Source organism: Pseudorca crassidens, chromosome 11 (assembly GCF_039906515.1).
Source record: "Pseudorca crassidens isolate mPseCra1 chromosome 11, mPseCra1.hap1, whole genome shotgun sequence".
NCBI lineage: Eukaryota > Metazoa > Chordata > Mammalia > Artiodactyla > Delphinidae > Pseudorca > Pseudorca crassidens.
Window position 1 is genome coordinate 26,400,163 of NC_090306.1, and position 24,402 is coordinate 26,424,564.

The window sequence follows — 24,402 nt, forward strand, 5'->3', positions numbered from 1 at the left end:
GGGTTCTGTTAGCCCTGGTGGGGATTCGAGAATCATCAGCATATCGGTGGTATATCTAAAGCTAGAGGCCTGGATGAGGTTGCCTTTGGAGAGTAGCCAGAAAAGGGAGGGGCTCAATATAGATTTGGAACACTTGACAGTAGAGGTTGAGCTGAGAAGGAGGGGAGGAAGTCAGAAGGGACTGCAAAGAAGCAGCCAGTGAGGTTAGAGTTTAGATGTCTGGAAAGCCAATAGAAGAAAAAGAGTTTCAAAAAGGAGGGAGTGGTAAACGCTGTTGAAGAAGTGGGGTAAAAGGATGGGACTTCCCTGGTGGTCCAGTGGCTGAGACTGCGAGCTCTCAATGCAGGGGGCCCAGGTTCGATCCCTGGTCAGGGAACCAGATCGCACATGCCGCAACTGAAAGATCCCGCATGCTGCAATGAAGATCCCGCGTGCCGCAACTAAGACCTGGCACAGCCAAATATATAAAATTTTTTTTTTTTTAAAAAGAAGTGGAGTAAGAGGAAAACACAGGTGTGGGCACCAAATCCAGTGGCAACAACGCAAGTCATTGATGACTTTGACAAGGGCAGGTTCAGTGTTTATTGGAATGGATTGAGAAAGGGCGATCATGACTCTAGAAACAAATATGGATGTAAAGGTCAAGTTTTGTTTTAAGACTGGATTTACTATCTTTAAACTGTATAAAGTATTGATAGATTAAAAGAAAGTAACAGGAATGGGAATAGGAGCCATACCTCCTTCTGCTCCACCCCCACCCCAAGTAAATATGAGGCAAGATTCTCAGGGAGAGAAGAGACTGATTGTATGAAGAGAGAAGTAGGAAACTTACTACACTGTGGATATACGGTATGATCACTAGACAGTGCCAAAGACCTGTTTGAGATTCAGGACTTCACCACTCATATTAGGCACCATTCTGATCCACATAATATCTGGAGGTTATTCCCCTGACAGGAAAAGAAACAGGCATGGAGAATTAGTAACCTTGGCCAGAGTTACTAAGTGTTGGAGTAGGGGTTTGAATCCAGGGAAGTTTGGTTCCGAGCCTGGACTCTTCACCACTACATTCCACTACCTCTTTGTGAGTTGTAGTTGAAACCATGTGGCATGGATTTGTATTTTCTCCAGTTCTGTTTAGCTTTGGGCATAACAAGGCAGAAAGTTAGGCTCTATGATGTGTTTGCAAGACAGTAAGTATGTGATGATAGTATTGGGTTTGCCAAAATGTTCGTTTGGGTTCTCCATAGGATATTACAGAAAACCTGAGCACACTTTTTGGTCAACCCAGTAGAATCAAACCTGGGTAAGGAGGGAAGTGAAAACCCAGGGTTGCAGGTAATGAGCAAGCTGGAGATCGAAGGATAGCAAACCTTGATGTGGTGGAAGAATGGCTGGGTTGGGAGAACTGGAGATGATTTGGAAGAATAGGAGGTAAGTTATTGGTAATGTGGGTTAGAGAGTAGATCACCTGAGTTGAGGACGCTGAGGACCTGAGAGGTCAGGCAAGAACTATGGTCCACTCCTCTCACCAGCAAAAGAAAAGTTAATCTTTGGCCAAAAGAAGGAAAGTAAAGATTATGGTCTTATAGTGCCAGAACTGGCCAGCAGTGGCAACTCTCCAGGAGAGAAGTGAGAAAGTCAGTACTGCATACCCCATCCTTTCCCTTCTCCATCTGTCTTCCTTCACTCCACTCACAGATCCAGAAATTCCTGGTTTGACTATCCAAATTAACACTACCTGTAATTATTAATAAGACATCTTTAACTCTCACATTAACTTTATTGTAAAATTTCTTCCTTTCTTACAACTCCATTTTGATACTTTTATCCTTATTAGGCCATTGTTTTTTGCTCTTCTTCTTCTTTTTATTTTTTTCATTTATTATTACATCAATCAGTGACTAAGTCCTGTTCATCCTGAGATGTCCCTCAAAATTCCTCATCCTTTTCCTCAAGTTAAGGGGCTGCTTAGCTTGTTCTCTGTCCGCCCTTCCAACTCTCAGAGTGACTTTTTAAAACATAGGTCTGATTACATGGCTACTTTGTTTAAAAGACTTTGATGGTTCCCAAATTCCTTTTTTAATGTAGAATTTCCTGCAAAATCTATCTCAAGTTCCTTTGCTCCAGCCACACCCAGCCGCACTATTTCCTAAACCACAGCCTGATTAAGAACTTGAAAGCTTCCAAGCACTGTAAATATTTTGGTTCCTCCTACTACCTCATAGGTTAACCATACTAGACTGTAATTTAACATTTTATTTTATGAAATAACACCAAATGTAGACATAAGCTGAAAATAATTGGCTATTTTCTAGATTTTTCTGAATTTCTCTCTTCTCTTTCTCTCTCTCTCAGTGCTCCAGCTTCACTGGTGCCCTAAGGAAGTGCTCGGTCTGGCTATTGGCTATTTTAGCATTGCCCTCAAACAAATAGGACTCTCCTTTTGTTCAAAAGTTTACCTCTGGCTGGAAAGTCCATCCACCTCTTTACCCATTTAGTCAACTCTACTTGTCCTTCAAGGTTCTACTCAAATGTTACTTACTTTATAAAGCTTTTCCTGACTCACCCAGGAGTAATTAGCAATAGTAATCATTATTCAGCCTTTAGATGTGAACCTGTCTCTGTAAGAGCATGTGTTCCACTGTGTTAAGGAAATTATCTGTGTGTCTGGCATCTCTGCTCATTTCCTCATGTTATATCATTAAATTCTCACAATTACCATATAATGTTAAGTATTAGGATCCCCATTTTACAGATGAGTAAGCTGTGGGCAGGGACCTGTCACCCAGCTCACACAAGTTATTAGTAAGATCTAATAGGCCAATGAATATAATTAAGTTATAAACTGGAAGGCACTATATTACTTTTTATACTTTAGTCTTTGTGTAGTAATAAGTGCTTATATTTTCTTACTTCTGGCCAATAGTAGAGGGAATTTATTATTCCCACATAAAGAAATTCTCTTGGTTTTTTTTTTGCACTATGCGGGCCTCTCACTATTGTGGCCTCTCCCGTTGCGGAGCACAGGCCCCGGACGCGCAGGCCCAGCGGCCACGGCTCACGGGCCCAGCTGCTCCGCGGCATGTGGGATCTTCCCGGACCGGGGCATGGACCCGTATCCCCTGCATCGGCAGGCGGACTCTCAACCACTGCGCCACCAGGGAAGCCCTCCTCTTAATGTTTTTTAAAGTTATTTATTTGGCTGTGCCGGGTCTTAGTTGCGGCATGTGGGATCTTCGTTGCGGCATGCGGGATCTAGTTCCCTGGTCAAGGGGTCGAACCTGGGACCCCTGAATTGGGAGTGCGGAGTCTTAACCACTGGACCACCAGGGAAGTCGCCTCTCAATGTTAATTAAAATAAAACTCTCAGAATGCTGCTATACTCAAGTGCAATGCAAACTGTGAGGATAGTCTACCCCACACATTTCAGGGAATCCTCTGTCCTCTGAAGAGAAGCTGGGGCTCAGGTCTCTGGAGGTGAAAGGCTAGAGGATCTCCTGGTTGTGCCATTTTCTCCCCTTTCTCTCATGGTTTATTTTTCTCACTTTCATTATTCTTGATGGGGGTTTTTAATAGAGCTCAGTGCCATCTTATCCCAGAAAGAAAAAAATTGTCAGAGATAAATGTATGATGAGTATGCAAAAAACAAAAATAGAAATTTAAAAAATTTATTATGGAAGCAAAGAACACTGCCCATAAAATTTAATCTTTGGCAGTTCAAAAAAATCCATGGGTTTCAGACTTCCTTGGTGGTGCAGTGGTTAAGAATCCGCCTGCCGATGCAGGGGACACGGGTTTGAGTCCTGGTCTGGGAAGATCCCACATGCTGCGGAGCAGCTAAGCCCATGCGCCACAACTACTGAGCCTGAGCTCTAGAGCCCGTGAGCCACAACTACTGAGCCCACGTGCCACAGCTACTGAAGCCCACACGCCTAGAGCCCGTGCTCCGCAACAAGAGAAGCCACTGCAGTGAGAAGCCTGTACACCGCAAGGAAGAGTAGGCCCCACTCGCTGCAACTAGAGAAAGCTGGCGCGCAGCAACGAAGACCCAACGCAGCCAAAAATAAAAATAAATAAATAAATAAATTTTTAAAAAATGCTTTAAAAAAAGGGGGGTTTCTAACAAAATAAATGAGACCAGTTTTCTTCCCCTGGGTCTTATGTCTGTTTTATTGCTAGAGAGCCTTTCAACTTAACCTGTCTCCACACCAAGCTCTTCCTTTTCCTTAATTAACATCAACAGTTTTCATTAGCTATTTTATGATTTATCTGTTGGTGATCCTCATTAGCTTTGCCATGGTCTTAAATTTGTCCTGACATTTACTATCTTACTATATAAGGTTTTATGACTAATTCTGAGTGTATACGAGCTAGGTTTCTAGTCATTAACATTTTTTACGTTGTATATATTCACATTTTACAGAACCTCTTATATCTTAACGTTTTTGTTTATAATTTTATATAAATGACTGGCATCCAATTTATTAGCTTCCTCATATGTTCATGCATATAAACAAGGAAAACTAAATAACTATACATCACCCATTCAGTTAATGGTAGACCTTTAAGAAACAGAAAAATATATTAAGATTTCCTGTATCTGCAAAATAAAATTTAATGAAATATTGTAATTTGGCTTTGTAACTAGACTCTATTTTTCACTGTACACTTATTGAACACATATGCAAAATATTGTCCAAGGAGCAGGGAATAAAGTAGTGTTTCTGCCTCTAAGTAGCTTGACAGTATATTGAAAAACTGTAATAAGTCCAGTCATTTCACAGATTTAGGTATGTTTATTTCAAAATGTGTTGTTCTCCCTTTGTTCCACACTCTAACAACGCAGACAAAAAGCCATAATCCCTACAATAAATTTTTACGATGATTTTTTTTTAGATTTTGTGTTTAGCCATTTGTATAACTGTTTTGTTATTCATTCCATGGTTATAAGGGCCTAAAATATGGCAGGTATTAGGGACCCGTAGGCAAACACTAAAGGTTCATTATATTCAGATGGAAAAGGAAATTTAATACACGTAAAAAGTGTAAAAGATAAATAAATTACTAATTTCAAGTAATGTTTAGTGCTATTCTTTCAACAGTTGTTTTCTGAGTATCTACTCTATGCTAAAATTCTGATCTATGAAGGAAATCATATAGGATGATGTGAGACTGAAGGGCAGGGGTTGGGGAGTTGTCTTATATTAGCTGTTCAGAGAAGGCCTCTCTGAGGAGACGACATTTGAACTGAGACCTAAATGACAAATAGAAGCAGAAGAGTTTCCTAACTTGGGTCCTGGGAGTCTGTGGATAGAATTCAGGAGGCCTGTAATCTTGGAGGGAAAAATAATTACATCTCCATTTTCTCTAAACTCAGACAAAAAACTTAGCATTTTCTTCCATTTGAATGTAGGACACAAACTTCAGTAGCATTAGCAGCACCTGCTACTTTGTGATCAGTATTTTAATATCACATCGAAGTTCTTGCAGAATCTTGAAATATCATCATTTCTTTGAAATTATGGTATTTCTTAGATCTGCCACTAGATCTGAGTATACATTCTGCTAATAAAGAAGCACATGTATTACTGTATCAGTTACATGTTACTGTGTCGCAAATCACCCCAAATTTAAGGGCTTAAAATAATACCCCATGATTCTGTGGGTCAGCTATTTGAGCTCTACTCAGCTGGGCAGTTCTTACAAACTAACATGGGGTCACTCATGTGGCAGCCATCATCTGGCAGCTCAACTGAGACAGGGCCACGTGCTCCAGCAGGCTAGCCTGGGCTTCTTCACATGGTGGCAGTGTTCCAAGAGAGAAAGAACAAGAGCTCCAATGCCTCTTATTTACTTATTTATTTGGCTGTGCCATATCTTAGTTGTGGCACGTGGGATCTTTTAGTTGCGGCATGTGGGATCTAGTTCCCTGACCAGGGATCAAACCCAGGACCCCTGCATTGGGAATGCGGTGTCTTAACCACTGGACAACCAGGGAAGTCCCTACAAAGCCTTCCTAAAGATAGACCTTTAGCCTTCCAAGCTAAAGCTTCCACTGCATTTTGTGGGTCAAAGCAAGTCAATGAAGCCAGTTCAGGGTTGACTTCAGACTCCACTGCGTGTGGCCATAGGGAAATGTGATTAATTGGGGGCCACTACCATAATCTACCTGATTACCATATCATAATTTTGTAAAATATTATATTAACTTAATTTGAGCATAATCAGTGTCCTTTGTAATCTTGTCTTTTACACTGTAAGGGAGGAAAATTTCCTTCTACCCTCTTGGGTTCTGTGACTGGGATAAAGAATTAAACTGACATAAAACAGATTAATAAGAAAAAAGCATACAAATTTAATTTTTTTACAAGTACATGGGAGTGTTCAAAAGGAAAATGAAGACCAGAAGTCATTAGGCCCAAAAGCTTGTATACCTTTTTACACAAAGAAGGGTAAATTGTGGGGATGTGACAAGACAAAGGAGCTTGGGCTAGGGGCAGTATATCGTGGAACAGTGACTAGGAACTAAATGGGGAAAACTAATGGAAGATCATTTTAGTAGATGTGTTTGTACGGGTCCATTTCAGCATCGATTCCCAGTCTCTTGTGATAAGAACGTTCTCTTCCTGGTACAGGAAGGGCATTTTTCTCAGGGGAAATTTCATGTCCTGCTTTTAGGTAGAAAGGGGGAGGGCAGAGAGCCCTTCCTGCATCTGCTGTTTCTCAAGTGCCTTCAGCTCAAAATAATCAATATACCAAAGTGGCATATGTTGGCATGGGAAGTTCTGAACTCTTTCAGTGCCCTTTAAAATATCATTCTGAGAAGAGCTCCATCGGCTTCACCACGTTGTCAAAGAGGGTCATGGCGCAGATGAGGCTAAGAACCCTTGATCTGGAGACAGGGAGTCGGGGAGGGGGAGTGAAAAAGCCTGAAGGCGGGAATGAGCGGCCAAGTCCAACATGGTAGGGGGCAAAAGGAAGCTTCTGTGCCTGAAGCCAGGTGACTGAGGCCAGAGTGTCTGGACCAAGCCAGGATTAGACCACGTGGCTTAGTTGGAAGATTGTGAAACTTGCAGAGGGACCCCCCCGGAGTTTGGAAAGTTGGTACTGTATGCATACTAATCTATAACTTTCTTTTATATTTCATAATGTATTGTGGCTCTCTTTGCATTTTAGTGCATAAAGCTCCTCACTCCTTTCTTCTCATTCTTTTAAATAATTTTATAATGCTTCACTAAAGGATGCATAATAATTTATTTCATTGTTCCCCCATTAGCAAACATTTAGACTGTTTCCAATTCTTTGTGTAAATATACATGAATTTATTTTTATTTACCTCTAAGAAAATATGCTTAAGAATGATTTTTAGTTGTAGAATTGCTGGGTCATGTGTATGTGCTTTTAAAATTTGACAGATATCATTAAATTTTTATTCAAAAAAAGGTGGTACCAATTTACACTCCATGAGATGTTTTTATTATTATTTTTAACTACCAAGACTTTATCTACACTTCATAAAATCTAGAAGTTTTGTATTTACTGTTTATTCTCTTGTTTCAGAACAATGAGATGGTGGAGCTACAAAGAATACGGATGAAGGATGAAATCCGAGAATATAAATTCCGTGAGGCCCGCCTCCTTCAGGACTATACTGAACTAGAAGAGGAAAACATAACGCTGCAGAAACTGGTGTCCACGTTAAAGCAGAACCAGGTGAGGTTTAAGAAGATTTTTGGTTACACTCCAGATGGATCTATACCTTCTGACCATTAAGGTTAAATCTTCTATTTATCAGAAAAGAAACTGTCAAAATTTGCCTCAATCTCCCAACATTAATTATGTGCTGAAATTTCCCAACCCTCCTATTTCAGCTAAATTTAAAAGGCAAACCTAGAAGTAGTATAATTACCAAAAAGCTTTATTGGATAAGAAAAATCTTACTTTATACTTTAGCTCTATGTTAATTTATTTCTGGAGTAAGTTAAATGTATGGTAATCAGTTTAACCGCTGACCTCTCATTAAAGCCTGGGTTTGTGAGCCTGTTTTGTAATACAAGCTTAAGGTTTCCCTGCAATCTCTATCAATCTCTCTCTCTGTAAACTGCTTTCAAATCATACGAGGATTATGAAATATAAATCAGTACGAACAACATTATAAGAAAAAAAAGACCTGATTTCTTTATTCTGCTGTAAGCTGACTAAAAAGATTGCATGTGTACATTTAAATAATTTTGTGGGTAATGAGACTTAGATTGCTTAATTGCTGAATTTTCCTGATCAATTTGCACTGTGGTTTGTTATAGTTATTAGTAATAGCATTCTTGAATCTGTACTTTTGGTAGAATTTATTTATGAATAAAATTCATAGGTAGTTAAGCAAAGGTGGACTGGATTTCAAGGTCTTTTCAAAGGTGGTTCCTCAACCACAACCCTATTCTTGTCTCAACACTGTTATAACCTCTCAGATCAGGTCATCAAACTGTGCCAGGCACTGTGCTAGGCTACAGAGGTACCAGAATCCAGAGGGTACGATTCTTACCCTCCGTCAACTTAGAGGGCAGCCCAGTTGTATGCTTCCACCTCTCTCCCTTCTCAAGTTGGTATCTCCTTCCAGAACTGTTTCAGTCAGCCCTTCATATCTATGGGTTCTGTGTTTGTAGTTTCAACCAACCACAGACTGAAAATATTCTAAGAAAAGAAATTCCAGAAAATTTCAAAAAACAAAACTTGAATTTGCCGCACACTGGCAGGTACATAGCATTTACATTGTATTAGATATTATAAGTAATCTAGAGGTGATTTAAAGATGAGCCAATGTGCGTGGTTATATGCAAATGCTACAACCACTTTATCTAAGGTTTTTTTTTTTTTTTTTGCGGTACGCGGGCCTCTCATTGTTGCGGCCTCTCCCGCTGCGGAGCACAGGCTCCGGACGCGCAGGCTCAGCGGCCATGGCTCACGGGCCCAGCCGCCCCGCGGCATGTGGGATCTTCCCGGACCGGGGCACGAACCCGTGTCTCCTGCAGCGGCAGGCGGACTCGCAACCACTGTGCCACCAGGGAAGCCCTATCTAAGGGTTTTGAGCACCCAGATTTTGGGGTCTGCCGGGGGCTCCTGGAACCAATACCCCACAGAAACTGAGGGATGACTGTGGTTTTGATAGATATAAAGATGAAAAGTGGAAAGGAAAAATCCAGAAGAAAATTGACACAATTGAAATTTTATTATTGATCATTGCCACTTCTCCCCAGCTTTGGAGTGCTGGGGATCAAAATGTGTACTAAGGAGTGCAGGGGGTGGTTCCAGACCATTAAAAAAGGGTTATCTGGATATCCCATGTGTTTTTATCTCATTCCTTCCCCTTTAAGCACTGAATCACTGTGTGTGCTGAGGGCTGGCAGTACCATGAGACCCTAGGTCTTGATTTGTCTGGGGACAGTGAGCTCACAGTGGGGAACATTAGATTTTTTTAAAATATATGTTTCTTAGAAATAAGAAGGGTATTTTTTGTTGTTTAGTTTTTTTGGTCGGTGATGAAGAATGTAGAAGACTTGAAGCAAGTTTATGTGATGTGCAAATATTTAAAGTGGTCATTTCTCCTGATTCCTACAGGTCCTCATTGCTCTCTGCACAGGCAGGGGTGCGGAGAGCATCCATCTACACTGTAGGGTTTCCCATCACTGCATGTGGTAGACTAATTTACTCAGGAGGTTAATTTAGGCCAGTATTAAGTATTCTTGAAAGACTGCCAAGGTATCCTGTGAGTATTCATTAGCCCAGATGCCATTTCTGTGGGAATTTGTACTACTAGCCTGGCTGATTACTGCTTACAGTTTACCCATACCCTCCCACCAGTAATTGAAACATGGAAATCAAATGCTTAACTCAGAAGTTTGAAAAAACAAACAAAAATGTATACATCTTTAAAATTTTATTTTGTAGATGTAATATGGTAATTTTCCCAATTGAGTGTCTAATTAATTAATTTGAAATCATTTTCCTTACAAAGGGCTATTCTGGTTTATTTCCTAACAAATGGGTGCACTGTAGTGTCACAAGTCTCTCCCAATTAAGGAAATACTGGGATTTGTTTTTTTCTTACTATTGGCCTTTATTTACAGGATTTAGCATATATCGTAAACTCTCTAATTAATGAAGTATTAAATATAATACTTTACGTATAAATACCACAGATTTTTTTTTCAAAGACATGATGATGGCTGGCTTTCAATCTCAAAATTGGTCTGAATGTTGCTTTGTACTGAAGTTTCCTATACAAAATATACTCTTCCAGCCTGGTTTGAGGTTTCTCTAAATAGGAAAGCTACTAGAATTGTAAAATGTTTAGTTCAAAGAACTAGAAGATGCTCTTCTTCTGAAGTTCCATTTTCCTGTTAAATGTTGATTATTTTCTAAATAATTGTTTAAATAGCACTTCTTACTCCATATGTAGCTTCTATATATTAGTTTGTTTCCATCTCTCTTCACTATAGTATAAACACCTAAAACAGGGGCTGGCCCATTGTAGGCATTAAATATTAATAAATACTTGTTGAAATAATGAATAAATGTTTTTTCTTTATCTTACATCCACAATTCAACTTACAGAGGAAACTAAAATTTAAGAGTATTATAATTAACCATACCAATTTTTATTCGTGATCCTACACCAAAGAGTTGACTCTGAAAACTTTAGCCGCATTCCTCTGTGTGCTGATTTGGTTCTGTGTCTAAAATAAAATTAGACCCAACCTTATAAATGTTTTATACCTTTATACTTTTCAAACCAAAATATCTGAAAGAAGTGCAGTAAGCAGCAGTAGCCATAAAAAAGTGTCAACTGTCAGTTCCCCATCAGAAAAAATCAGAAAAATCTGTTGATGAAACAAAGCTGTTTGTTAGCCCTCTTGCAGTAAGATAACAGCTCAACAGAGCCTTAGTAGTATCTCAAAACAGGATGTCAACAGGAAGGATGTTCATAGGATTTGAGGATCTGGACTGGTAGGTCTCACATGGTGGGAAAGTGGTTGGGTTAGACAGAGTTTATGACATAGCTTTGAGTTGGGAGGTACAGTAAAGTGAGGGTCTTGATTCAAGTCTTGAGGAAGCTGTTTTAGTTGAGTCTTATCTTCCAGGAGCAAGTTTTTCCCTCAAGCAGCTAAATTTTTTATGCCTAGTCCCAGTATCAGTTAACATAGAGGCAGGACCCAGTACTGCTTAACATAGGACAGGAAATCATGCTCAAGTTTTAGATATGTGATGGCAGGAGAGAGAAATAATAAATTTCATGTCCCTAATAGCTCACATATTGAGCTAAAGCATTCAATATTTGTTATCTAAGCATTGAAAACCCTAGTTTTCAATTAATAATACAATCATTTTTATTATGAAGAATATTTCCTCTAGGGATATATTTCTATTGATATATTTCTATCAAGTGATAATATCATAAGAGATATTAAAGATATTATTTCCTGGGATCAATTCAGTTTGATTTCATTTAACCAGTATTTCAGGGGTATCTTTCTATGAGGCCATGTACTTTTTAAGAACAAAAACCGTGGTCACTGGCTCAAAGAGCTCATGGTCCCAGTAGGGAAGGCAGGTAATAAACTCAACCATCCATGTAATTGAAGAGTAAAGCTATGTGTTAGGTTTGGCAATACGGGTCCAAATTAAGATCTTTAGAGTTCTAAATAAAGCCCAAATGGAAAACAGCAAGAAAAAAAAAAAATCTTTGGAGTTCCTAAACTCTGAAAATATTATGGTACTTATTTCCAACCCTCATTATTAAAAATAGAATTACCAAACTATGAAGTTGCTATAATGAATCGCAACAAAGTACTGATTTTTCTCATGGTGACTACTTTGATGCTTTCTTTAACATATCAAATACCAATTTTTAAGTGCCTTCTCATTCTATTTCTTGGTGCCTCCACTTTGCTGGGGCTCTAATCATATGATAAAGCCTTGCAATGATGGTACAAGAAAGGAGTGATCTGTTTGCCTGAGTGGGTCAACAAAGACTTCAAATTAGGATCAGAGTCTTGACTTGGGTCTTGAATGATGAATAAGAGTTTTCCAGATGACTGTCTTTGTCTAGGCAGAGAAACATGAAACAGCTGGGTGAATAGGAACCACGTGTGAGAAGAGTGGAATGAGTGAAGCTGCCCAGCTAGAAAGAGGTCAAGTCCCTAAACACAGTTTATTATTAGTATCTAATATCATAATTGATGTTGTTATGTTTTTTCTATTTTATTTTTTCATTCACAATAGTTTATTCAGCAAATACTTATTAAGAGCAGAATTTTGTTGAAACACTATGAAGGAATACTGAAGCACTGTGAGGGACACCTGGGTGCATAGAAAGTATTTCCTCTAAGTAGTTGTGGAGAATATTTATTAAAAATATTTATTAAAAGGTGGCATGTGGTAAGAGCCATGGAAAAGGCCCCAAAGAAGGCATTTGGGCTCAGAGCCGAGTTCTCTTTCACCTATAGACTTTCACGACCAAGAGAGTGTTTGAACAGGCTCTTATTTGGTTGTAATTCAAGAGTAATATATTGATAACAATATATATGTATTATTTTTCTTAAAATCACCTTTATTCCCACCACTAAAGAACAACTATTATTAACATTTTGTTAAATTTCCATTTGATCTCTTGTATTCCACAGTCGTAATACATTATCCTTTTTCACTCAGTTGTATTTATTTCCTATATCATTACAAACCTATTGTTGACATCGTTTTGATAACTAAGATTATATCATATTCTTAAGAAATTATTTGTTCAAGGGATTATGGCTTTGCTTTTTAAAAAAATTATCTCTTAGGGATAGATCCTAAAATATGTGATATCTAGGGGTTAAAATAATCCAACTAGGGGAGTGAATGGAAATATAGATGAAAGAAGAGTAGACAGGAGTTGATGACTGTTGAAGCTGAGTGGTGGGCTCCTGGGGGTTCATTGAACTCTTCTTGCTACTTGGGTATTTTTACATTACCCACAATAAAAATTTTTTAAAAAAGAAAAAAAAGAAAAGAAAAACATCTCATTATGTGATGGTAAAAATATTTGGTAGATTTAGATTGTTCTAAATTCTTTACTCTCTCCCTCTGCCACGTAACCTGGCAGTGCCCTAGAAAGGGCAGAGTAAATTGGCCAGCTCCATTGACCTTGGTCTTAGTCATGTGACTCTCTGACCATTGGAATGTTAGCAGACATGATGGAGCACAGATTTCAGACATACTACCTTGGTTTGACTAATCCCCTTACCTTCATGCCCCAGGAAGCGTGACCCTTCAAGTTTGGTCCTAAAACAAGACATGTGCAGCTGACCTGAACACAGTCTGAAGCCTGAAGCCAAGTCTATCCAACTGGCAGCCTGAAGCAGAGCTGCTGGTGCTGGCACACAATCACCTGGTTATGTGGGGATCTTTCTTGCAGCTTTGCTTGTGTAAGAGATCTTCCGCCAGTTTCCAGTTGGTTTTCTGTGAGAATTGTCCCACATGTAGATGTATTTGATGTGTTTGTGGGGGGAGGTGAGTTCCATGTCCTCCTACGCCACCATCTTGATCCACTTCCATGTATTTTTTTGTTTGGGAGTAATTGGTACTGTTATTGCAGATTCTATCCTTAAGCACATGAAGTTTTTCTTTGCTTTCTCATCTTACTCTCAAACATATTTTATTGAGATTATATTCTTATTGTGATCATTTAACTAACTTACCCTGAGTTTAAAAATGTCCTCGTTATTAATAATTAAATAAAACAAGTAATAGTGATGATAAAAATCTTTTCTTGGATTGTGAATATTCTGATAAACTATTACAAAAAAAATTCTTGATTTATTAAGCAAACAGTGCCCCCTTTTGACCACTGGACTCCATAAAAGAAATCCTGAGAGAGAGGTACCTTTTTCATCTCTGCTAGGAATTGAATTTATATGTATGGATATCTAAAGAAACCATCCTGTGTTACCTTAATGGTGTATATACCGCGTGCTTCTCAGATTTATTTTGTACCGTTTTAATTTTTAAACGTTAGGTCCACTAGAGTGTTTAATGGCAGTTTTGTTAGACCCAAATTTTAGTTTTATGAATCTTCTTTATCGTATCTGATTCAGGTTGAATACGAAGGTTTAAAGCATGAGATTAAGCGATTTGAGGAGGAGACGGTGCTGCTAAATAGCCAACTGGAAGATGCCATCCGGTTGAAAGAAATCGCTGAGCACCAACTGGAAGAAGCCCTTGAGACCTTAAAAAATGAAAGGGAGCAAAAGAACAGCCTGCGGAAGGAGCTCTCCCAGTACATCACACTCAATGATAACCATATCAGCATTTCAGTCGATGGACTCAAGTTTGCAGAGGATGGAAGTGAACCCAACAATGATGACAAAATGAACGGGCATATTCATGGGCCCCTTGTGAAACTGAATGGAGACTATCGGACTCCCACTCTAAGGAAAGGAGAGTCTCTACACCCTGTTTCTGACTTATTCAGTGAGCTGAACATCTCAGAAATACAGAAATTGAAGCAGCAACTTATGCAGGTAAGAACTTTGTTTAGGGCTGTTAGAGTGAATATTTTGTAAGTTACGTGTACTGTGTTGTGGGATTTCTTATTGTCACATTTTAGTTCCAGATTATTTTTAAGAATATTCTTTAACTAGCAACTTTGAAAGTACAATAGTTTAGAAAGACACAAAAGAGGTGTTGAAGAGAAGTCTCTCATTTGCATTGCTTTATGAAATTTATTTCTTAGATAAATTAGATAGCAATGGAGTGTGAAGGGAGAAAAGGTAGCATCTTGATGCATTTGTCACAAAAGAATTCAAAAGCTTTATACACAAGAGAAATGACAGAAAATGAAGTTTTCTATCACAAGCAACTCTGTGTATAGCTTCAAGATGAATGGTTATACTTCACAGCAATATTTTAAGCTCTAAAAGACATGAAGGACATGACATGGGGAGGGGGAAGGGTAAGATGGGACAAAGTGAGAGAGTGGCATGGACATATACACAATACCAAATAGATAGCTGTTAGGAAGCAGCCGCATAGCACAGGGAGATCAGTTTGGTGCTTTGTGACCACCTCGAGGGGTGCGATAGGGAGGGTGGGAGGGAGGGAGATGCAAGAGGGAAGAGATATGGGGATACATGTATACGTATAGCTGATTCACTTTGTTATAAAGCAGAAACTAACACACCATTGTAAAGCAATTATACTCCAGTAAAGATGTTAAAAATAAATAAGTAAAAGACATGAAGGACTTTCTATATATAAACTAGCAGGATATCATATGATTAAAAATACAGAACAGGTATAAATCTGAAACCAAGGATTTCTTCTCCCTACATGAGCTAGGCCTTAAATTTTTAGCATCTTCTAATCAGATGTCTTGGGGAGAGTCCCACAAGCTTACCTCACTGTGAAATGGCTTTCTAATGTAGTCTTGCTTCCTGACTATACGTTAATCCAGTGATGATAGAAATGTTGTCAGAGGAGCAGCATCGCCACCACCATCATCACCTGTGGGCTGCTGAGGGACAAATTGTTGGGCTCCCCACAGATCTACTGAGCCAGGTATCTGCTTCAACAAGCTTGTTAGGTGACAAGTTTGAGGCTTGCTCTTCAGTCTGTTATCCCACCAAGGTTCTTTGCATAAAGCTGATAATTAAAGGCCTTAAGACTCTGGCAATCACTTTTTTTTATAGCAAACAGGGCTTATAATTTTCTTTTCTATTTATTTATTTATTTATTTATCTATCTATTTATTTATGGCTGTGTTGGGTCTTTGTTGTTGAGTGTGGGCTTTCTCTAGTTGCAGCGAGTGGGGGCTACTCTTCATTGCTGTGCGCGGGCTTCTCTTGTTGTGGGACAGGGACTCTAGGTGCTCGGGCTTCAGAAGTTGTGGGGCGTGGGCTCAGTAGTTGTGGTACATGGGCTTAGTTGCTCTGCTGCATGTAGGATCTTCCCGGACCAGGGCTCGAACGCGTGTCCCCTGAATTGGCAGGCAGATTCTTTTTTTTTTTTTTTTTTTTTTTTGCGGTATGCAGGCCTCTCACTGTTGTGGCCTCTGCTGTTGAGGAGCACAGGCTCCGGACACGCAGGCTCAGCGGCCATGGCTCACGGGCCCAGCCGCTCCGTGGCATGTGGGATCTTCCCGGACTGGGGCACGAACCCGTGTCCCCTGCATCAGCAGGCGGACTCTCAACCACTGCACCACCAGGGAAGCCCAGCAGGCAGATTCTTAACAACTGCACCACCAGGGAAGTCCCAGGACTTATAATTTTCTGCCTCTACAGAAATGATGACTGAAAATATAATTAGCAGAAGTAAATAAGACTAGAGAACCCATGAAATTAATATATTATTAGGCTTATTTTTAATATTATATCAAAAGTTAACGTACCCTTTAACTTTTTTTTTTTAATATTTATTTATTTTTGGCTGCGTTGGGTCTTCGTTGCTGTGCGTGGGCTTTCTCTAGTTGCGGTGAGCGGGGGCTACTTTTCATTGAGGTGCACAGGCTTCTCATTGCGGTGGCTTCTCTTGTTGCAGAGCATGGGCTCTAGGTGCGCGGGCTTCAGTAGTTGTGGCTCACAGGCTCTAGAGCGCAGGCTTAGTAGCTGTGGTGCATGAGCTGAGTTGCTCTACGGCATGTGTGATCTTCCCGGCCCAGGAATTGAACCCATGTCCCCTGCATTGGCAGGCGGATTCTTAACCACTGCGCCATGAGAGAAGTCCACCCTTTAACTTTTAACTTTACCTGCCCAGTGCTTTTGGCTGCTGAAAGAGAATTAATGAGAATTCATTTTCTCAGTGTTCAATTTGAATCAAGGTAAGAGGGTATGGCCACTGGAAGAAAATTAATTTCATATAGATTTACCTGACTGCAAAGTGCAGTTCTGTGTAGGTAATACTTTTCCATGTCTTTTTGCTCACACATTTCTTGTGAAAAAAAATTTTTGTGACATATATTTACAAGAACGTATGCCCTCAAATTGAATAGAATTAATGTAAAATTTTTCTTAAACTATCATGTTGGTTTCTTTAGGATAAAAATTTAGTGGGTTGAAACTTTTGTATTTTCTTTTTATTTTGGTGGCAGTGTAGAGTATATGAGGAAGAGGGGGTTTTATGTGTAAACAGCTCAGTAGTTTTCAATCAGGTCAACTATTGGTTGAAAGCTCAGAGCTGTTCTCAGTTTTAATCTTAAAGGTAATCTGAGCTGGGGAATACAAAAGTCCAAAAGAGAGGAGCAGTTTAATCAAAAGAATGGTGGAGAACAAGTGTTCAGCAAGAGAGTGGTTCTCAATGGGAGCCACCTTGCAGCATTTGGGGTGGGATAGTTCCTCATTGTCTGAGTCTGTTTGATGAGTTACAGGAGGTTTAGCATCTCTGGTCCCAACCCATTAAATGCTCATTACATCTCCTCATAGATGTGGTGACCAAAAATGCCCCACACATTTCAAATGTCCCAAGGGTCAACCTCTAGTCGAGAATCATTCTTAGAGGGACAGCACTTTGCTGTCCCATAAAATGGGGATACATTTTACCTTCTTCAAACTGTCATGAAGGTTTTTGAGTTAATGTACACAGAGTGCTTAGAACAGGGCCAAGCACATGATAAATGCTCAATAATTATGAACTATTATCATTATTTCAACTCCGCAATGCCTTTAATTTGTTAAGCACTCCATTTATTTAGCTATTATTAATATAATTAACTGTTATTGTTGGATGATTAGCTCAAGGATCATCATCTCAGATGGGTGTAATGTGGTTGCTGGTAAGTCTCAGGGTGTGAGACAGTCTGAAAAGGGATATTTATTCAGCAAAAAGTTAGAGCGAGAAAAACTTGGCTGGATAAACCGTCCCTCAATATATGAGAACACTGTGTACCTTTGAATCTTTCATTAGAACTTAATTAATGCTGACAGTTTATAAAGATGTAGAGGGACACAGGAAGGGCCTTATGTCCCAAAGTTTGCTCTTAATTTAGCTGTAAAAAACAGGCTCCACACAGGAAGGGCTTTGCAGTGTCCAGTCTCACACTTGGAACACTAACTACTAATTTTGTTGTAGGCCAAGTAACCACCTCTTTTCTTTTAACCAGCATTTTTGTAATATATCTCATTCAAATTGTTGAACACAAGTATAGCAGAATGTATCTTCTCATGCATAATTTCTTTATAATCTGAGTTTTTCCTTAGCTATGTGTCCCCTTGTGTTTAATTCATATAAATAAATTATAAAAACATTACAGGAGGGCTTCCATAGTGGCGCAGTGGTTCAGAATCCGCCTGCCAACGCGGGGGACACGGGTTCGAGCCCTGGTCCGGGAAGATCCCACACGCCACAGCGCAACTAAGCCCGTGCACCACAAGTACTCAGCCTGCACTCTAGAGCTCGCATGCCACAACTACTGAAGCCCGCGTGCCTAGAGCCTGTGCTCCGCAACAAGAGAAGCCACCACAATGAGAAGCCCGTGCACCGCAACAAAGAGTAGCCCCCACTCTCCACAACTAGAGAAGGCCTGCGCACAGCCACGAAGACCCAATGCAGCCAAAAATAAATAAATTTTTTTTTAAATTACAGGATACATTGCATAGAAGTTATTGCAGTTGGTGTTGATGTGAGCCTTGAAAATAATATGGCAGTTCTAATAAACAACACTTACACACACCTTGCAGCACATACCATGGCAGTACCATTGTTTTGGACCTTCTGAGGGAGCAATAAAATGCACTTTTACTATGACTATCTGGAACACTTGGGGCCAGATGTATTTTGAAATTAAATATTCAGAATATAGAAAGTTTAGGCAGGGAGAAAATTTCCCCTCTTCCCTTCTAGGTTCTTTGGCTGGCCTAATAATTAAATTGAAGACAGATTAACAAGAGAAAAACAAATTTAATTTCGTATGTAGAAGGGCAGAGGCAGGAATGTAACACCCTATACCAGGGAATATGCAGCTGTTAAGATTTTCTTTCATAGGATTAAAGAAACCCTTTGAGGGACTTCCCTTGTGGTCCAGTGGTTAGAAATCTGCCTTCTAATGCAGGGGACGCAGGTTTGATTCCTGGTTGGGGACTAAGATCCCACATGCTGTGGGGAACTAAGCCTGCAGGCCACAACTAGAGAGCCTGTGTGCCGCAACTACTGAGCCCGCGAACCCTGGAGCCTCCCCATTTCAACTAGTGAGAAGCCCATGGGCTGTGATGAAGAGCCTGTGTGCCTCAACTAGGACCCAATGCAGCCAAATAAATAAATATATATTTTTATGCTTTAAATATACTTTTATTTCTGTTTTTTTAATCAGTCCAAAATAAATATTTTAAAAAATAAAATAAAGAAACACTTTGAAAACAGCATACCTGAGTCAAAGCCTATCAGCCTCTTCTTATCTTGCAAGATTCCATCTATGCATGTAAATTATGTTTTCCCCACTAATGATATTTACTTAACCTGGTTCCAAAAAGAAAAAAACTATGTTTATGCCTTGGGTATCAGGAATGTTGGGTTAATTGCTTCACTTCTCTGAGGTGCATTTATAAAAGGGAAGGTAAAAGGTGATAAATTAGCCCCATCACTAGTCTCTATGATGCCTTTGTTGGAATTAGGAAAAAAAAAAAGTCCCCTTCCTCAAGATATCATACTGCCATCTGCTGGAAAATGGTAATAATATTGATAAATATAAAAACCTACACTGACTACAATTTAAATAGTGCCTCCTAGAATTGTATCACCCACAAAATCCAGTTATTTCAAATAGGCTATAATAATAATAATAATTCTCAGTGACAAGTACTTTAGTTCATTTTATTAGAATGAAAATAAGTAGATCCTGCCTGGGAACACTAAATAAATTACATAATTATTTAAAGGAGTCTCTATGCTTGTGCTAAAATTTCTACCTTTGACAAATAGCCTCTGTTTAACCTCATATCACAGAGAGTCAGACTAAGCAGGAGAAAACTCTTTGCATTGTTTTCTTTAGTATCATACTGGCTATATAATTTCACATGTAATGTGAGAAAATAGTAATATTTCTCTAAGACTGAAATTTTTAAGTTTTGTTGTATCCTCGTGGATGTGGAAGAAATAAAGATGCATATTGTGTTTATAGATATACTGTATTAAAGGCAATTTAAGTTTTTCCTATAATGATGGTAAGTGGTCAATTTGCTGCATGTCCCATAAGAGTTAAAAGTAATTTATATATATTTGCTTAATTGGTGGATGCTTATAACCCAGGTAGATAGCGTTATCCCCATTTTACAGATAGGGAAACTGAGGCACAAATATGTTATGTAATTTGCTCAAAGCCAAAAGCCTAGGAAGTGGATTGCTACACAGAGAAAGAGAGAGAGTCAAACAAATGAAATTTTATCTGTGCTTAACTGAGACTCACAAAATATTTATGAGATGAAATTAGTAAGACAAGATTGGTCAGTTCCTAGTTTTTAAAAATGTGACAAATACAATTTCTTAGGACAAAGTTGACAACTTAAGTTGTCAAACTATTGTAAACTTTACAGTTAAAGATTACCTTTAAAAGCTTTAGGCAAACACATTTCTCAGCAGCCTTACTTTTTTTTTAAACCATCTGTCAGTAGCCATAATAAGAGCATCCGTAATCACACAACAAGGGATGAGTCCATGTAGTTATTTTTTAAGAACAGCTTTATAGCAATTATTCACATACAATCCACCCAGTTGAAGGGTATAATTTGGTGTTTTTTAGTATAGTCACACAGTTGTGCAATCACCATCACAGTCAATTCATTACACCATAAAGAAACTATGTACCCATTAGCAGCCACTCCAACCGTAGGCAACCACTAATCTACTTTATGTCTCAGTAGATTTGTCTATTCTGGACATTTCATTTAAGTGGAATCACACAATATGTGGTCTTTTGTGTCTGGCTTTTATCACTTAGCATAATATGTTCAATTCATGTTGTAACATATAGTAGTATTTCATTTCTTTTTATTGCCAAATAATACTCTATTATATAGCTATACCACATTTTATTTATTCATTTATCAGTGATGGACATTTGAGTTGTTTCCACTTTTCAGCTATTATGAATGCTGTTATGAACATTCACGTACAGGTTTTTATGTGCACTTATATCTTAATTCCCTTGAGCATATACTTAAGAGTGGAGTTGCTGGGTCGTAGGGTAGCTCTATGTTTCACCTTCTGAGGAACTGCCAGACTGTTTTCAAAGCAGCTGAACCATTTCACATCCCCACCAGAGGTGTATGAGGATTCTGATTTCTCCACAGCCTCACAGACATTTATTTGCCACTTGACCATAGCCTAATTGCCCTGACTAGAACTTCTAGTACAATGCTGAATAAAAGTGGCAGGAGTAAACATTTTTGTCCTGTTCCTGGTCCAAAGAGGAAAGCATTCACCATTAAGTATGTCATCTGTGGGTGTTTTGTAGATGACCCAGCAGGTTTAGGAAGTTCTCTTCTATTTCTAGGTTGTTGTCTGTTTTCATCATGAAAGGGTATTGAATTTTGTCAAATGCTTTTTCTGCATACATTGAGATGACCGTGTGGTTTTGTCCTGTGTTCTGTTAATACAGTATATTATATTTATTGATTTTTGCATGTTGTCAACATTGCATTCCTAGGATAAACCCCACTTGGTCAGGTTGTCTAACACGTTTTTATATGTTGCTGGATTCAGTTTGCTAGTATTTTGTTCAAGATTTTTGTGTCTATATTCATAAGAGATACTGGTCTATAGTTATCTTTGCCTGGTTTTGGTATCAGAGTAATACTGGCCTCATAGAATGACTTGAAAAGCCTCCCTCCCCTTCTTTTTTTTTTTTTTTTCCTGAGTCTTTGTCCAGCTGACTGACTTTTGCATATATGTGTGTGTGTGTGTGTGTGTGTGTGTGTGTGTGTGTGTGTAAGAGAGAGACAGACAGAGAGAAGAGATTCCTTCTCACCACACTCTCCAAAATATATTACCTTCTTTTCCAACTGCTGGATTCCCTCACCTTGTGTTTCTTGGTTGTAGGCTGATCTTTTTTCACAGCTCTCATTCATCAGGGCACAGATTTGCCAGTGTTACTTCACTTCAAGCAGAGAAGAATGTTATTTATTTCTGAGTTCTATTTTACATACTCATACTATGTATAACATTACAAAAATCACACCAGTCATTCAGGTGTCAAATTGAAAGTCAGATGACCAGGATAAAGACTTTATGGAAATTAATAACTCATAAAACAGCTTTTATTTCTTTTCCTATAAAAGTCCTAATATAAACATGCAAATTCTGCTGTCTTTTCTTTTGTTCCTTCACAAAAGAAGAATCTATCAGTACTCAATACATATAAATGTGTTTATTTAAAAGGTAAACACTCAGCAAAATTGAAAATAATTTCTATGGTGGTCCAGTGGGTAAGACCCCACATTCCCAATGCAGGGGGCCCAGGTTCGATCCCTGGTTGGAGAACTGGATCCCACATGCATGCCGCAACTAGGAGTTCGCATGCCACAACTAAGAATTCCACATGCTGCAACTAAAGATCCCGTGTGCCGCAACTAAGACTCGGTGCAGTCAAAATAAATAAATAAATAAATGTTAAAATCATCCCCCTCCCTCCAACCGTCATTCCAACTGCCTTTAAAAATAATAATAATAATTTCTATGGGATGGGATTTCGCTGGTGGCCCAGTGTTTAGGACTCCGTGCTTCCACTTCAGGGGCACAGGTTCGAAACCTGGCCAGGGAACTAAGATCCCACACACATGCCGCAACTAAGAGCCTGCATGCTGCATGGCCAAAAAATAATAATAATAATAAAAATTTCTATGGCGCATAATTATAACAATAATAATAATATATTGTGTACTTATACCAGACTACAGAGTTTACAAATTATGCATTCAAGTTTTCTGGCAAAACAACCAACCCTACTATGCAAAGTAAAATCTTCAGTTTCAGATAGAAGACAGAGATTGTAAGAAGAGAAATAAGGCAACTATTCTTAGTCACTGTAGAAGATTATATATTATTTATATATAATTATAGATTACAGTTAACTCAGCAAGTCTCTCTTGAATAAGTTCTTCACAAATGGAGATTAAAATATACACTTAGAATGAATAGTAATTTTAATCTTTAAAGTGCTTTGCATTTAATAATTCAAAGTACCATGTATCTTAAATAGTTTAAGCCCTGCTGTCTGAAATCCAAATACAATTTAAGGTACTTCAAGCCTCAATAGCTGAGGGAAAATGTAATGGCAGTTATACAAAATTATTCACAATTTAGTTATCTTTTTTTGGAGGGGTGGGCAGACCAACCTCAATTGTCCAGAAAAAATATACACACACACACACACCTGTATGTATGTATGTGTGTGTTTACATACACACACATACATGTGTATGTGTGTATAAAATTTGGACATCATTCCCTATTCAAATGATTCCACCAGAAATGTATTGAGTGTGGAAATTAGTACTATATGTGGAACATATACATATGAAGGAGACAGTGTTCTATTTAATGTTTTCTGGAGGTGCTATCATGAAGAAATTGGTAGACATACTTTGGGGCTTAGAAAATGTTTATGTTAAATGGGAATTGGCAAAGTCCAGGTTGGAAGCTCTCCTAAAGGCATTATCTCATTTATCATAACACTTTTGCCTCTAAAACAAACCTGAGACACGTTCAGTACATTTTGTTCTCATCCAGTTTTTAGTTTTATCCAAAAGTTTTTCCTATTGAAGAGCTTTTTGAAATCAGCTATGCGTATTGTATTCATGTATACTAATCAAATGATATTTAGATTTTTCAGACCAAATTTACTTAATTTTTAAGAGAAAAAGAAAAAAACCAGTCCATTTCATTGAGATTGTATACAATACCAATAGTAGAATATTTAGGAGATTTTCCATCTCTTTTATCAAAAATTCAAATGTCTTGGCTTTTCATCAAATACTGTGTTGCATAATTACCTGGATTTTCACTTAAAATTATTGCCCAATAGTCTGGATAAGTCAATTCATCTTCAGCTATAAGCAAGTACAATCTGTTATACGTAATGAAACCCAGCTAAGAGGATTTGTATTCAAATATATCCTGACTCTGAGATGAAAGAGTTGCTTTTGCACATACAAATACAAATTTGTAAAGCAGATGTGTTTGCCATGTAGAAGCATTTTGGTCATGGGAATTGGACCACAGTTACCCAAATGTTAACAACAGCTAACATTATAATACCTTGAGCATTAAATTCACTGTCCTACTAAATCATCCAAATGTCCCTATGAGACAGGCATTGTTATGCTCCTTTTATAGATTATTAAACTGAAGCTTGCCCAGATTTGACTTGTGTATAATGCATGA

The 24,402-nt window shown here is 38.6% G+C and overlaps 1 protein-coding gene across 5 annotated transcripts in view; it reads left to right on the forward strand.

Annotated features, from left to right (window-relative positions):
- The window catches only part of BICD1 (BICD cargo adaptor 1), a 204,816-nt gene that overhangs the window by 133,410 nt on the left and 47,004 nt on the right, over nucleotides 1-24,402 (forward strand). For all 5 annotated transcript variants that reach the window (XM_067696107.1, XM_067696101.1, XM_067696103.1 and 2 more), the window contains exons 3-4: nucleotides 7,564-7,716; nucleotides 14,133-14,558. In XM_067696107.1, coding sequence (XP_067552208.1) covers nucleotides 7,564-7,716; nucleotides 14,133-14,558 — 579 coding nt within the window. The remainder of the gene's footprint in view (nucleotides 1-7,563; nucleotides 7,717-14,132; nucleotides 14,559-24,402) is intronic.